Source organism: Juglans regia, chromosome 6 (assembly GCF_001411555.2).
Source record: "Juglans regia cultivar Chandler chromosome 6, Walnut 2.0, whole genome shotgun sequence".
NCBI classification, from domain to species: domain Eukaryota; kingdom Viridiplantae; phylum Streptophyta; class Magnoliopsida; order Fagales; family Juglandaceae; genus Juglans; species Juglans regia.
The window spans coordinates 5248027-5265173 of record NC_049906.1 but is presented as its reverse complement, the minus strand read 5'-3'; the positions used below and the strand labels follow the sequence as shown (position 1 = coordinate 5265173).

The following is a 17147-nucleotide window of genomic DNA, read 5'->3' as shown; positions in this document are numbered from 1 at the left end:
GTAGGAGTCCTGCCGGCGCCAAGGTTTCTGTTTTAATTTTCTGGCATACCTCGCAACATTTAATATACTCTTGGACTGATTTGAGCATCCCTGGCCAATAAAATTGTTGCCCCAATTTTTTGTAAGTGCGCAGAATGCCAGAATGGCCGCCCACCTTGGTGTCATGCATCTCGTGAAGCAGTTTGTTCCGTAATGTAGGATCAGCTGGAACTATCACCTTGTTCTTGTAACGCAGTAGGCCATTGTGCCACACGTAGTTTTCGTTGGATTGGTTGGTTGCTATACGGCCCTTGGACTGGATATAAGGGTCCTCCCGTGCTGCTTGTTTAATCTCTTCCCATAAATCAACTTTGGAAAAAAATATATTATGGAGGACAGGGCTTCCTTGCTTCCGTGAGAGGGCATCGGCTGCAGAATTTTCACGTCCTGGGCGATATGTTATCTCGTAGTCATAGCCCAAAAGTTTGGCTACCCATTTTTGTTGCTCTGGTGTGGTGATGCGTTGCTCTAGAAAATACTTTAGGCTTCTTTGGTCTGTTTGGATATAAAATTTCCTGCCCAATAGATAGGGACGCCATAGTCGGATTGCCTCCACAATTGCTAACATTTCCTTGGCGTATGTGGACCAAGACTTCTTTGCCACTCCGAGTGCCCGACTCATGAAGGCCACTGGTCTGCCTTGCTGTGCTAATACCGCTCCAATTCCTTCGCCCGATGCATCCGTTTCAATCGTGAATTTATCGTTGAAGTTGGGCATTGCAAGTATTGGCGTGGTTGTCATGGCCTGTTTTAGAGCAACAAAGGCAGCTTCTGCTTCCTCATGCCACCCGAATTGGCCCTTCTTAAGGAGATTGGTGAGGGTCCGTGCAACAATGCCATAATTTTTGACAAATTTTCTGTAGTATCCTGTCAACCCCAAAAAACCACGTAACTCTGAAATGTTAGAGGGTCGTGGCCATGCCACCATGGCGGCAATTTTGCTATCGTCGACTTTAACTCCTTGATTGGTGACAATATGCCCCAAGTATTCCAATTCTTGTTGTCCGAAGGCACATTTGCTAGCTTTGACAAAGAATTGTTGTTGTTTTAGTATCATCAACGCCTGTTTAATATGCAACAAGTGCTTGTCCCAAGTAGGACTATAAACTAATATATCATCGAAGAAAACTAGTATGAATTTTCTAAGGTGAGGACGAAATATTGAGTTCATGATAGCCTGAAAAGTTGAAGGTGCATTGCATAGGCCGAAAGGCATAACCAAATATTCGTAATGTCCATTATGAGTGCGGAAAGCGGTTTTTTGAATATCCGGGGGATTCACTCGTACCTGATGGTATCCGACCCTTAAATCCAGCTTCGTAAAGTACGACGCACCATAGAGTTCGTCCAGCATATCATCTACTGTGGGAATGGGGAAGCGATCTTTTATGGTGGCAGCGTTAAGTGCACGATAGTCTGTGCAAAAACGCCAATTTCCATCCTTCTTTTTCACTAGAAGAACTAGTGATGAGAAGGGACTTGTACTGGGTCGGATGAGGCTTGAGTTTAACATATTTTGAACTTGCTTCTCTATTTCCTCCTTTTGATAGTATGCATACCGATATGGTCTGACATTAACCGGCTCCGTTCCTCCTTTGAGTGTGATGAAATGGTCTATTTCTCTGGCTGGCGGTAAACTTGAGGGCTCTTGAAATAATTCTGAAAATTCTTGTAATATTTCCTGCACCTCAGGATGTATTTCTTCGGTTGATCCCTCAGTATTGACTTGTAAGCAGATGGCAAAAATCGTGTGGCTCTGGTGAGCCTCTTTGGATAGCTCTTTCATTGATGCATCTGTTATGTTTCCTCCGTCTGCCCCTTGCAACCGTCTGGTCTGGTTCTCCCAAGGGAACTCCATGGTCAATTGTTTCCAATTGCACACCACGGATCCTAACATTTCCAGCCATTGGATTCCCAATACTAAATCCAGCCCGATTAAAGGAAAGGAATAGAGAGTTAAGGAAAAAACAGTGCCTTGCAAGTCCACCCGTACCTGGTCGAAACGCCCTTGGCACTTTAGTTTGTCGCCATTAGCTATTCGCACGTTGAAAGTTTCGGTTGGCGCTACTGGTAGACGCAACCCGTTAGCCAATCTCTCACTGATGAAGTTGTGGGTTGACCCACTGTCGATTAATACGACGATGTTATGAGAGCCGATTTTAGCAGCTACCCGCATGGTTTTGGGTGCAGTCCACCCTGCTAGCGCATGTAGTGTGATTTCGGGTTCAGGAGGTTCTTCGTGTGTTTCTTCTGTTGGTTGTTCTACGTTCCCATCATCGCCCAATAGATTGCTATTATCCTCGCAATTCTCCAGCATGAGTATCCTTGGGCCCTGGCATTTGTGTCCTGCAGTGAAACGGTCATTACAATTAAAGCATAAGTTTTAAGCTCGTCTCCTCTGCATTTCGTCCCATGTAAGCCGTCGCACAGGAGCGGTAGGGCCTGGTGGTGCTGCCCGATTAGTAGGTGGAAGAGCTAAGGGAGCTCGTGTTGTTGGTGCAGGTCTTACAAATCTCCTTTGTCTCGTCAATTGATCATCCTTCATTCTTGCTAAACTAATGGCTTCTTTGAGTGTTTGGGGCTTAAACATCCGTATACCATCCGAGATGTCCATTTTTAAGCCTCCCATAAACGTACCTACAAGAGCTCTTTGTGTCCATCCGTGAACTCGATTGCCCAAGCGCTCGAATTCCCGCTGGTAATCCCGCAAAGAACCAACCTGCCTTATTCTTGAAAGGGCTTCATCAAAATCTTCACATTCTGACGGCCCAAAGCGAGCCCAGAGTTCGTCTTCAAAGTTTGCCCATGAGAGAGCGCGACCTTCTTCTCGGAGTGTCCTGCGGATCCATTGCCACCATTGGTTAGCCTCTCCTTCCAAGTGATAAGAGGCCAAAGAAACTCTTTGGGCTTCCGGAGTATTCTGGAACTCAAAGAATTGATTCACACGATTGAACCACTCCGTCGGATCATCCCCTGAAAATCGAGGAAATTCAAGTTTTGCTGTTTTGGAGGATACCACCATTCGTCCCCCATCATTGCCTTCTCGATGGTGGTTAGGAATTTCCTGGTTGACAAGCAAGACATCGGAAAGGCGATTGAGAGTTTCCTCCACCTGACGAAGCCTATCGGCCAAGTCGAGCTCCATCCTGTGTAACCCTTCTTGCACTCCTCCTAGTCCGACTTCCAATTGCTCGATACGTTCTTTATTGGTTCCCATTTAAAACCTGGCTCTGAGGCCAATGATAGGTCCCAACACAGAAATATAAGTAGTAATATAATTTATTCTCTTCGGGTGAGAATGTACCTCAATTAGAATGCCAAATAATTCTTGCCTTTCATTGATAATCTGGGCTACTTAAATAAGCCACTTACAAGAATTTCGGAATTGAGGGTGAACTGCTAGCTAATTACTTGGAACCCAACTTGCATGTAAAACAGAATAACATAAAAACAGAACAACGTAAAACAGAGCACGCCCACGTAAAACAGAGTATTACAACGGAAATAAAAACAACGGAAATAAACTACGTAAAACTCGCTGTTTGCAACTGCATGTGACCCAGCGCCATGCGACCCAGTCAAGCGTCCTTCTTTTACTTTAACTTCCTTCTTCACGTCCCTTTCTTCATGTGCCCATTACGTCCCCTACGTCCACGTTCCACTACGTATGTCGCATGCCTTGTTATCCCAGATATTTATCCTAGATATTTCGGATTTGGCCTACGGGCCCTTGCTGACTTTCGTGGTTTATCAAGCAACTCATAGCAAAAGATGGGATAGAACATGCAATAGTCTTTAGTAAGATCTCACGACCCCTTGAGACAAAAAATTTTCCTTCTAACTTTGTAGTCTCCTCCATACACTACTTTTAATTACTGCAAAAGCAACAGATTTTGCTTTCCCGACTATGGGAGGTAATCCCAAGTATTTCTCATATTGTTGTATTGTACTCCCACCCCACATAGCCATAATGGTTTCTTTCAAACTAACAGGCACATTAGAGCTAAAGATCATAATAGTTTTCTCTTTGTTAATCATCTGACCAGAGACTAATTCATGCTTCCTTAACAGTACTTGAATATTAATTGAAGTGGCTACATTCGCATCACAGAACACAATGGAATCATCAACAAAAAGCATATGATTAATAATAGGTGCCCCTAAAGATTTTAATCCCCTTAATAGATCTGTCCAGTTCAACATTTTTAAGCAAACCAATTAGTGCTTCAGTGCATAAGAGCAATAGATAAGGGGACAAATGGCCCTGTTGTCTAATACCTCGACAAGGGAGTATTGGTTCAATAGGGGTACCATTCACCATGACAAAAAATGAAACTGAGATCACATATTTTATGATGAGATCAACGAATCTACGAGTGAACCCCAATTTTATTAAAACACTTTCAAGGAAATCCGATTCCACTCGGTCATGAGCTTTGGACATGTCCAATTTCAGTGACATAAAGCCATTTTTCCTCTTTCTCTCTTGTTTAAGATAGTGGGCCAATTCATAAACTACTAACACATTGTTTGTGATAAGTCTTCTAGGCATAAATGCGGATTGTGTATCAGAAATAATGGAGGGCAACACACCTTTCAATCTATTAGTAATGAATTTAGCTATTAGCTTATAAATTACATTACACAAACTAATAGGTCTAAAATCATAAACCAAAGTAGGTGAGCATGTCTTTGGTATTAACACTAACAGAGTGTGATTTAAATCAGTTGGGAACTGACTTGTATTGAGGACTTCTAGCACAACAGCAGTAACTTTGTCTCCAATGATGTGCCAATAATTTTGAAAAAATATTGGTGGCATCCCATCTGGGCCAGGGGCATTGCTAGGATGCATTTTCCTTAAGGCAACAAAAAACTCTTCAGCATTATAAACCTTCTCTAACTTAATGTTCATATCTGCAGTCACCACCACCCTATTCAGAATGTCCATAGAACCTCTTTTTGATGAGGCAGTAAACAGAGAGCTAAAGTACTCTCTAATCAGCTTATCTCTATGGACTCCCTCTCTCCAAATACCATTTCTATCCTTCAGTCTCTGGATAAAAAATTTCTTTTTTCTTTGGGAAGCTTTCTGATCGAAGTACTTGGTGTTTTGGTCCCCACAACACAGCCATTGAACTTTTGATCTCTACTTCCATATAAGTTCCTCCCTCTCTAGCCACAACTGAACCTCCTCTCTTGCTGTTTTATGCTCCTCTATTTTGTCACAAGTAGGATCCATAGATTGTAAATTCTTCAGCTTTACTTCGGATTGTTTGATCTACTTCTGAACCATACCAAACTTCGTTTGGTTCCAACCTGCTAACTCGCCACCACAAGTTGAGATCATATTCATGGTAGCAACCATGCAATTTCCACTTTGCGTTTTCGGCCATGTATCATGGATAATTTTCTCACAGTCATGATGACCCACCCACATAGCCTCAAATCTGAACATCCTTTTACTTCTTTGATTAGTAGAAAATCCATTGGTATTAAGGCACACAGGAATATGGTCAGAATAGGATACAATCCCATGTTGAACTCTAGAATTAGGGAATAAATCAACGCAGCTGGAAGTTGCTAAACACCGATCTACTCTTTCACAAATTTGATCTCCTACCCCTCTCCTATTGCACCTTGTGTAGGCAGGACCGGAAAAACCAAAATCCATCAATTGACAGTCAATAAGAACAAATCCATCAATTGACAGTTAGTAAGAACGTATCTTTTGTCGTGATGAGTTGTTCAATTATTTTACTACACTCACATAGGGAAGCCACCAAAATTCTTCATCAATGTTCAAATTTCTTTTTGAAACATTTTTTTTAAATCCTTTAGACATTTAAAAAAAATACAAACTTATTAAAAAACACTTCCTTAAATATTAAATAAAAAAATAAAATAAAAAGGAATTCCGTAAAAAAGGTTTGTGGATATCTTTGGTGGGAGTAGACTCCAAAGACCATCTTGATCTCAAGTCCAAAGGGGGTCATCAACTCCCATTTGTATAGTAGGGTACAAGAGATCACGAGAGACCGTAAAATATTCCTCTTATAGTTTATTTGCCCTCCAAACTACCAATAGACATAAGCTGCAAGCCGTATCATCTGTACATCTCATTCTCTATTTTCATTTCTTATAGTCTTTATTATTTAATGTTATAAGTGTATGTACAGGTGTCGTACAAATGTCCCAAACTGTGCCATCATGGGCTTCATACTGCTTCATCAAGACCTGAGACATCTCTATAGGTCGGGAATGACTATTTCTACCGTTCCTGCTTGGGGAGAGCTTTTAATCATTAACATATCACTTACACTTATTAGTTAGTATGGGGTATTACGTAAATTAAAAAATTGAAAAGTGTTTATTTTTTAGTGATGTTTGAAAAGAAATTAATAATGATAAATTTTAAAATGAGATGTGATGATAAGATAGTTTGTGTTTCCAAACGAAACCTAATCTATGCTATATATCCCCATAATACTGTAGGAATTTCTCAACAATTGTCCCCAGTCAATGGAAGAGTAGACAAAATTGCCTATGATAATCTTCTTTTTCCAAGACTTCTTTTGCGGGGGAGGGCCCCCCACGCCCCCGTGCCTTCTTTAATGCTTGAAATAACAATACGGACCAGTACACATGGATGTTTTAGGCCCGGTTTGAATATCGGACACGCACGTTCTTGTATATAATGCTTAAAAAAAAAACTATTTATTAAGAATTATTTATAATAAAAATAAATTTACTTTAATAAAAAATAATGATTTTTATAAGAAATAATTAATAATAAATAAATAATTTTTTTTATAGTGATAAATACATAGATTTCGTTTATGAAAAGGTATAAAATAAGTGGATACCACATAAATAGTATTGGCAAAAGAAAATATTATTCTTATCGCTTGTTCTATTTTATTGTTGTGATTTTTTAATTTTTTTAATTTTTTTAATTTAATGATTAAAAAAATATTTTTAATAATATTATATTTTTTTTATTTTTTAAAAATGTTATAAAAATATATAAAAGAAATAACTAAAAAGAAAGATGAATTGTACTTAACGGTGGCTCCCGAAGGTAGACGTATCACCACTCATTGACAAATAATGACAGCCAACTAATGTATTGGGTAGTCTGGTGGGGTCCAAGGCTGAAATCTGAACAAGTGTGGGATCCAAGCATTAATTGTACATTTGAACTGAGATGAAACCCAATGAGTCTAAAAATAAAGAGAAATGCTATATCACACTCTCCGCACACTTCACAAATTTTTTTTTTTTTTTTTTTTTTTTCACCTCAGCACGTTAAATGTGCTGGGGCTGCTTCACACAGTAGTGTGTGAAGCAGATTTTTTCAAAAATAAAATGCACTTGACTGAGTCGTGCATTCACGCGTAGCCTTTTATCTTTCAGGTGCATACAGACTTACATACATAGCACAAGATCAACTCATGGCAGTATAAAGATCATCACTTATTGTTGTTAACCAAATCTGCAAACAAGGCCTTGTAAGTTTCGAATTAATGGCGAACTCTCCAACCACTCAAACATCCCCTTCATCATCTTCTTCTTCTTCTTCTTTACCTCCATGGGATGTTTTTCTCAGTTTCCATGGCGAGGACACCCGCAAGAGTTTTACCGCCCATCTATATACTGCTTTGAAACAAAGAAGTATTTCTACCTTTAGGGACGACAAAGAACTGGAGAGAGGAAAATATATATCTCAAGAACTCTTGAATGCAATTGAAAACTCCATGTATGTTGTCGTCGTTCTCTCCCCAAACTATGCTTTTTCGAGGTGGTGCTTAACTGAACTCGCCAAGATCATTGAATGCATGAAAAAGACGGGGTTGATAATTTTGCCAGTTTTCTATCACTTGGATCCTTCTCATGTGAGAAATCATAAACCTGATTTGGAAAATAATTCTGTTTCGATTCCAGTACTTTATCATTATATACGTTTTACGGAAACTAGTACATGAAGATGACATATTCATAGAATTGCTTAATTTGCCAATTAAGAACGAATCAACGTGCATGACATTCATTCAGATATAATATATATATATATATATATATATATATATATTAAGGGTATTCCAGTCAACTTTCATATATATATATATATATATATATATATATATGAAAGTTTCCAGTCAAGATGAGCCAGTGCTAAGGGTATTATTCACTCTTGATCATCAATAGTTTACCAGATTGCCTGAGAGCATTCACATTAAGTGTTCCAAAGTGCCACTTTTTCTATAATTTGCAGTTTATTTTATGGTTTTACATCCGAATCCCTATTTTAGAGAAAATGTTTAGAGGGTAAAAAGTAGTTCTCAAAATATAGGAAATTACTATTCATCCCCTTTATCAATATTTTATTCTAATACATAAAATAAAATTTTCTTCCAATCATATACACTTTCTCTCATACTCATATTTATTATAGTTTTTAATAATAATTTTAAAAATAATTTTAAAAATATTATCATATTCACAAAAAAATAATTTAAACTTTTGTTTAAAATATTCATTAGAGTAATAGTTCAAAATATAAGAAAAAATATTGAGTAGTTAAGTTTATAAATGGAAGTGAGAGAAAAAGTAATAAAGAAATATTATTTTAATAGAATAGAGAAATGATAGAGAATGAGATATATAAGGTTTTTGAAAGATGAGAAATTTAGGAAAAAATTTTAAAGAATGTGCTTTTTAAATAAATTATAGGAAATTTTATGGGAAATGAGAAGAGAATAATGCTAATTTATGGGGAAACAGATTTTAACCTTAACTTTTAATTACCCGTAGGTTCATGTCTTTATTTTTTTCCCATTTGGTTACAAATTAAAGTGATCAGATCGGTACTATATATTGTGAATTGTCACACACACACCCACAAACTCAAAATAGTAAGTACTTTCTATTGAAGTGAAATTTCATGGGTACTTAATTTATACTAGTCGGGTAACTTTAACGACATAAATAATTCATTATAATGAAAATGATTTGTATAAGTTTTAAATAGAGAAATCTTTGTAAAAAAGTAGACCCCATTATGAGAAAAAAAACTATTCATTTTTAGTGAGATCCACTTTTTACAAAGGACCTGCATAGAACTTGTCTATTAATTTAAAATTTATACCTAACATTACTCATTTGTAAGATTTTTCATAACACGAGTATGTAGTTATATATTTATAAAGAGCACAAGCTCAACGTTGGAAAAACGTCATAAGTGCATACATTTCATCAAATATCTTTAAATTTTGATTTTTTTCATAGAAATGTATTTAATTTATATGAAGCACTCCATTAAAAAAATATTTCATTTGAACAGCTAACTTAAATATTTTTTATTATGATAACGATATTGATCCAAGATAAAACACTAGGATAAATGGCATAAGATTAATCTCCCTCTAGCTTGAGACCTGTGGGTTTCAACTTGAAGTATATATTGATCAAGCTCCTTGGAAAGTTCACAATTTCATGTGTGTATGCTAATTAAGAAGTTCATATGTATATAATACCTACTGACAAATTAGTGGGAGGTTGGAGATCCATATCCATGGAAGTGTTTAACATGATTTGTGATTACGGATGATCCTAAATCGATTAATTAAATGATATCGCAATATCATGGCCGTGGCTTGCTTGATGCTAATAATTATATTCTTGTTGGGTTTAATTGTGATAGAAATGTGTTATATATCTTTGAGCGGCCACTTATATATATATATATATTTTTTTTTTTTTGAAATTTAGTTGGCTTAATTTCATTAATTTCAATCGTCTTAATTTTGGCAGAGATGAGTCAACATTTATTGAAGTGATCGTAGATCAAGTAATACTTGCTAAATTAAATTCTACATTCTCGATTGTTTCCAAGAAGCTTGTTGGAATAGACTCTCGTCTAGAGAAATTGATGAATTTGTATTTAAATATTAGATCGGATGATGTTCGCTTTCTAGGTACATGGGGGATGGGTGGTATTGGGAAGACGTCTCTTGCACGTGCTGTTTTTGACAAAATTTCTAGTCAATTTAAAGTTAGTAGCTTTATTGCCAATGTTAGAGAAACAAGTACACGAGGAAATGGTGGTCTAGTTGATTTACAAAAACAACTTCTTTCCGATCTCTTCAAAGATAAGAGTAGCGACATAAAAGATGTCGACAGAGGAAAAAACAAAATTAGACACAGACTACGTCATAGAAGGGTTCTTGTTGTTGTGGATGATGTGGATCAAACCCAACAATTAGAAGCATTAGCAATTGAGCGCGATTGGTTTGGTGGAGGGAGTGTAATCATTATAACAACAAGAGATAAGCATCTGTTGATAGAACGTGGATTGGATGAAGATGAAATTTATAGGGCTAAAGAATTGGATGATGATGAAGCTCTCCAACTCTTTAGTTGGAAAGCCTTCAAGAAAGACCTCCCTCTAGAAGGTTTTGTGGAGCTTTCCAAGCAGATTATACATTATGCTAATGGCCTTCCTTTAGCTATTGAAGTTTTGGGTCGATTTTTATGTCGGCAAAATGCAGACCTTTGGGAAAGTGCTTTGAGACGTCTAAGTAAAAACCCCAAGAAAGAAATCGTGGATACACTTAAAATAAGTTTCGATGGACTCGAGGAGAACGAGCAAAATGTTTTTCTAGATATTGCATGTTACTTCAAAGGGGAGAAGTATGTCAACCGTGTCAAGAGCATACCAGAAAGTTGTGATTATCACCCAAGCAGTGGTATAGAGATTCTAATAAATAAGTCTTCCATAACAATCTCGAGAGGAAAACTGTGGATGCATGATCTACTCCAAGAAATGGGTCATGAAATTGTTCGTCGCCAATCTCAAGGAGATCCTGCCAGACAGAGTAGGTTGTGGCTTACTAATGACATCATTCGTGTACTAAAGAACAATAGTGTAAGTGGATCTTAGAATAATAAGCTCATTGAATTGCATATGTTAATGCAATTAAAATTTTCAGTACACTTGATTATATCATACATTGCACTAATTTGTTATCATTGGTCTCAAGGGAACAAACAGGATCGAAGGCATAGTCCTCAACTCTCCTTCACAAGAAGAACTACACTTGAATTCTGGCGTCTTCTCGGAGATGAAGAACTTACGATTGCTCAAGATCATAGGTAATGTGCACCTTTCTCAAAGCCTTAGTTATCTTTCTACGGAGTTGCGGGTTTTGGAGTGGCATGGATACAATTTCAAATCTTTCCCAATGAGTTTCCCACCTAATAAACTCGTTGAACTCACACTGTATTAGAGCCACATTCAGCAACTGTGGCAGGGAACTAAGGTAAGATATTTGCTTGAATAAAAGTGTTCTTTTCGGAATTCTAAAAAACTAATAAATTAATGTATGCATCAAATTTAATTCCCATATTTATTGTTATATCCCAGAGTTTATACAAGCTAGAGCATGTTGACCTTAGTGACTCTCAGTTCTTGGTGGAGACCGGACTTCACTAATGCCCCAAATCTTAAGAGGCTGATTCTTCAAGGCTGTACAAAATTTCGTAATCTCCACTCATCGGTTGGAGCTCTAAAACGCCTTATTTTTCTGAATTTGAAAGGTTCCACATCTCTTACTAGCCTTCCCTGTAACATTAGTTGGGATTCCCTAGAAATTTTGATTCTTTCTGGCTGTACGAGACTCTGGAAGTTTCCTGAAACGGTGGGAAACATGAATCGTTTGAGGCAACTTGATTTGGATGGGATTGCATTAGTAGAACTTCCATCATCAATTGGGCACTTAATTGGCCTCACTTATTTGAGTTTGAGAGGCTGCAAAAGCCTCTTGAGTCTTCCGAGTGCTATTTATGGTTTGACATCTCTTAAAACTCTTGCACTCTCTGGTTGTTCACAACTTGAGGAAATGCCCGAGGGACTAGGGAATTTGGAACATCTGAAGGAGCTCGATATAAGTGAAACCGCTATAAGGCAATTTCCATCCTCCATTACACGTCTACAAAATCTTAAAATGTTGTGCTTCCAAGGATGTTCATGTTTTCCACCTAAGTTGTTTCTCAAACGATTAGTAACTTGGTTTTGGGGGAACCCCGACACTGGTTTGGTTTTGCCTACTTCGTTGTCAAGTACTCTATGCAGCTTGAAGAACTTAGATTTGAGTAATTGCCATTTAAAAGATGGAGCAATTCCCAATGACCTAAGTGAATTGTCATCACTGCTAGCTCAAGATCTAAGTGGAAATGATTTCACGCTCTTACCTGAAAGCATATCTCAACTTTCGAAGCTTTATGTTATTTTCTTGAGAAGCTGTAGCCAGCTTCGATCATTGCCAGAACTTCCGTCAAGTATAGTATACGTTGATGCTCAAGATTGTATCTCATTGGGAACATGTTCTAATAAAATTCATACATGGGTAGCAGATGAAACTGGATTAGCTATTCTAAAGAGTACCTGTAAGCCACGTCGATTGAAAAATGGACAACGTGACCTATTGAAAGAAAGAACCACTAAGGTATGTTAGTTTCTTCTCTCTTGCACCATCAAATTTTGAACTTTATTTCAAATTGCTCCAATCCTTTGTCAAATATCATGTATAGACTTTTAAATGTTATACGTACGGTGGTCAAATTATAGTGCTTTTTTTACCATCTCAAGTTCACAAAATGGATGGTGCCAACAAGATTAAGTACTAACGGAAGCCACTTAAATGAGTAATAAAAGTTGCAATTTAAGAACATTAATTTGGACTGAAATCATGGATATTGAATGGTTTAGCATGACAAAATTTCATATTAATATACCTAATTAGTTGAACCATAAAACGTTAGCTTTTTGTTTCCTCTTTTTCTTAATTTAATTTATTTTTCATAGGCACACAGTGATCTTGCCAGAGTCATCTCGGGTGGTTCAAGAGCAATAGAAATTCCAACGTGGTTCCAGAATCAGAGTATGGGTTCCTCGATTACAATCTGGTTGCATCCTGATTTGGATGATAGTAGAAAGTGGTTGGGATATGCTCTTTATTTTTCCTATGAAATCAATGACCTTGAAAGTTTGGAGTCAACACATTTTACGAGGTTAGATTATGAGGAGCTTGTGTTTCATTTTGTCACCGATGAAGGTCCTCTCAAAACCCTCCTAAAGTTCGATACACTCCAGAAATTCCCCAATACTATTGATACACCAGCAGGACATTGGTTATATGTACCACGCATCTGGTTTAACAAAGAGTCAAAGGAGGTGGATACATGGAGTTACATTGAGGTTTCAATTATGATTGGCAATCCATTCATGAAGGTGGACAAGTGCGGGGCTCAACTAGTCTACGAGCAAACTCTCCAAGAGTTTATCGATGCAGTTTTTCCACATCCTGATCGAATTTTGAATACAAATTCAATTAGGAGTTTGGCTAATAGACTTCAAAAATAATTTACATTGAATTATGCAACTTCAAAAGGATATGACTTTAGCTACAGTAATTTGGGATTGATGGTTATATTTGGTGGTCACTGTAGCTAGACCAAATTGATTGAAAAATATTTTTAGGTACTTGCTATTTCATATTTTTTTTCTTCTACACCATTTATTTCATTTCAAAGTTTTTTTTTTTTTTTTTGCCTGTTATTGCTAGATTCAATCTTTTAGATTCTGGAATTTTTTTTGGGAGGGGGGAATTGTACTTAGTTCTAGTGCTCCTAGGGCTGGGATTTGAGGTGGAAACAAAAAGGAAATTAATTGGTGTTTTTTTAGGTAAAAATGTAATAGACAGATGTGTTTTTTTAATGGTGTTGTATTAAATAGTTAGAATGTATTTGCTGCACTCTAGATATATTGCTATGCACTTATATTAATGTATAATATTTTATTAAATTTATAATATTTTATTATTATTTTAATTAATAGATGGATAATCTAATGTGTGAATAAGTTTTGAGTGGAATAGCCAAATGCAAAATCATGTTATATTATGCAAATTTTGCATTTACATAATCCAATGCTAATGCTAAAAAAATGACTCTCAAAATTTGTGATGGAAAGTGGCATTGCAAATTCCAGAGCTTTCTATTATATGTCCATATATGGCCCACAGATTCACATCCTAGAAAACCAGCTTGCAAGGTAGAGGTGCCCCAAACTTATATGCACACATACCATTTGACTCCTAACTAATGTGGGACCATAACATACACACACCCTTCAAGACCAATGTACACGTTGGTCGAGTACTATGGGGATATGTTTTTTCGTTACTTCTCAACTGAAAGGTTAAGTGTTTGCTTAAACAAGTTAATTTTCCAATGAATCTTGAGCCAAGTTCATTAACTTTAATTTTATATGCTTTAGAACTTATATGCTTTATTTTTTTTATTTCTCATTAATTGATCTGGAAAAATGTAGGAAGATTTAATTCTCGGAAAAGCTTCCATCAAATAGTGAAGAACAAAATAGAAAAGCTTCGATCAAATAGTGAAGAACAAAAAAGCTTCCATCAAATAGGAAGAATCAATTCTCGGAAAAGCTTCCATCAAATGAGAAATGCTTGACTCAAACAATTGCTAGAAGGGTTTCAAAAGATTTGAGTTCTAATTTTATTCATGTTGGAGCAGTGTATTTGAATGAATTCAGCAAAGGAGATCCTGTAAAAGCCTCTCATGTGAATTTAGTTCTAAATCACTTCCAGGTTCCTCTCTCTCTCTCTCTCTCTCTCTCTCTCTCTCTCTCACTCATACACACACATAGGGGTGGCAATATGTGACACGACCCGTTAACCCAACACGAACACGACAAGATAAAAGCGGGTTAGGGTTTAGCCTTAACGGGTTCGGGTCAAAACGGGTTGACCCGTTAAGACACGATTGCTTAACGGGTCACTAACGGGTCAACCCGTTATGACCCGTTAAGAAAATTAAATTTACCTTTATACCCTTAGACCTAAAAGGTAGGGAGGACGCTCTACTTCCTTCTTCAAGTTCTAAATTTGTTTAGATCTGTGTTTTTAATTTTTTATTATATTTGAGATTATAATATTAATATATATACATTGTATGTTTTGTCTATTACATTTGGGATGTAATTTTAATAATGAATATTATTACAAATTGTGTGGATCATATTTGTTTGGATTGTAATTTTAGACTTGTAGTTAGTTTTTTATTTTTTATAGATATTATTTATATTTAAATATTTATATAAAATCAATTAAGTCAAACGGGTCGTGTCGTATCATGTATGTCCAACCCATTAACGTAAACGGGTTGAAACGGAACGGGTCGTGTCGTGTTATGTCGTGTCAATTTATTTCTTATTCATTAACGGGTCGTGTCGTGTCAACCCATTATCTTATCGTGTCGTGTTCGGGTTTGGAATTTTGACACGAAATCCTTAACGGGTCGTGTTCGTGTTGACCCGTTAAGTGTAATGTACATACCTTGACACGACATGAACACGACCCGTTAACACGATTTGACACCCCTACACACACACACACAAAGATTGAACATCAAGTCTCCATAATTCTTTATGTTACAAGGACTACAAAGCCATTATCATGGATATTTCTTTCCTCAAGGTGAAATTCCACCGTGGTTTAATAATCGAAATGATGGGCCCTCAATCTAAATCCACTTGCCACTGAATTTGTATAATAACGAGAGCTGGATGAGATTTGTTGTATGTGTTACTTTGGGTCGCCCAGCTGACTCTCTCAACAAGTAAAATCCAAAAACTCCTACCGGTTGCATTCTTCATTTGGATAGCAATGAATGTTGTTTGAAACCTCACCACTTAGCATCCCTAGATCCAAATAACACTACTTCAAGAAACTGTGTTGAAATAGTTCTACCACCTGGGTATCTAGACTGCACTAGTGACTTAGTTTTCTCCTTGAAAATTGATTTTGAGTACTTCTTTCAAAAACGTGTCACGGTACTTTATTTTCCTCACCTGGGGACTCTCTCTCTCTCTCTCTCTCATTAGAACCACGTTCTGTGTTTTACAGGCCTTTAATCTATTCGCCACATCCTGTATAAGTACTGCTTATTTGCCTCAAACAAAAATTCCGGAGTGGTTCAACATCAAAGTAGGGGCGTTTGTGAATATCCAGCTACCTCCAAATGTCATGAATGCTAGGAATTGGATGGGGCTTTCTCTATGTGCTGCCTTTTCAATCCACAATGATCAATATTCAACTAATCTCTCTCATGAAAATCCTGATTCCAATGTTTCTCACAAGCTTATTTGTGGACTGGATACTGATTTAGGTGGGTTGATACGTCGCATTTTCATTTGCCTTACTAAAGAAAAATGAATGTGGTTTTATCTACATGGATTCCTTTGGCTAGCCTATATACCACATGGACGTCTATTTACAAAGGAAGAAATCAAGTTGGTACTTCAAGGTGAGATAATGTGGCTATCATTTATACCAAAAGAATCACTTCAAGAGTGGTTGAACCAATGCACTCGAATAGAGGCCTCCATTGCTAGTGACTGCCCAAGCTTGAGAGTGCACAAGTGTGGATTCCATCTTCTATACCAGCACGATGAGGCTGAGTTTAAGGAAACAATAAGGCACAACAAAACCGCCATAAAGATCATGAGACAACTGGCGTAGTGGAAGATGAGAAAATTAAAGAGCAGAGCAAATGGAAGAATTGTGTCTTCCAAACATATGAAAATTGCTGAAAAATAATACTCGTAACTTTATTCTTCAAAAATGACAATATCCCCTCATTACATTGACAGCCGAATATATAAAACTCATGAAAGGAAAGTGGACATTCTGTAAGGAAATAACTTGCAGAAAAGAAACAAATAAACTAGCATAAATGGACGAAAATCTTAGCAATCTGAAATAGGAAAGATCTTTTATGTGATTTGAGGCGTAATGCATGAGATGCACGTAATGCATGAGATGCATGAGAGTCCGTTACATCTTCTAGTAATTGGTTGTTCAAGAGTTGGAGCCTTCAACTGCCACATTGTTGTCTGTGTCCAAGTCCTGCATCAGTTTCCCGCCACTTAGAAAAAAACTAGTCTCTAAGTTGGGGTCTTCATTGAATTGCTCATTGGGGGGATGATACTCAAATAAATCAGCCACGTTGAAGGTAGGGGA

The 17147-nt window shown here is 37.0% G+C and overlaps 1 protein-coding gene across 1 annotated transcript; it reads left to right on the top strand.

Moving 5' to 3' along the window:
- Positions 1–7565: 7565 nt before the first annotated feature.
- LOC108991025 (TMV resistance protein N-like) lies at positions 7566–13462 on the top strand. The gene is made up of 5 exons (XM_018965169.2): positions 7566–7798; positions 9853–10966; positions 11082–11193; positions 11638–12545; positions 12905–13462. The coding sequence occupies exons 1-5, from the start codon at positions 7566–7568 to the stop codon at positions 13460–13462; spliced, it is 2925 nt and encodes a 974-aa protein (XP_018820714.2).
- Positions 13463–17147: the final 3685 nt, after the last annotated feature.

Bases quoted from the DNA above. Each gene is read 5' to 3' on its own strand.
- LOC108991025 (XM_018965169.2), top strand. From the start codon at position 7,566: ATGGCGAACTCTCCAACCACTCAAACATCCCCTTCATCATCTTCTTCT. The intron at 7,799-9,852 runs GTATGTTGTCGT...TAATTTTGGCAG, and splicing joins AATGCAATTGAAAACTCCAT to AGATGAGTCAACATTTATTG. The intron at 12,546-12,904 runs GTATGTTAGTTT...TATTTTTCATAG, and splicing joins TGAAAGAAAGAACCACTAAG to GCACACAGTGATCTTGCCAG.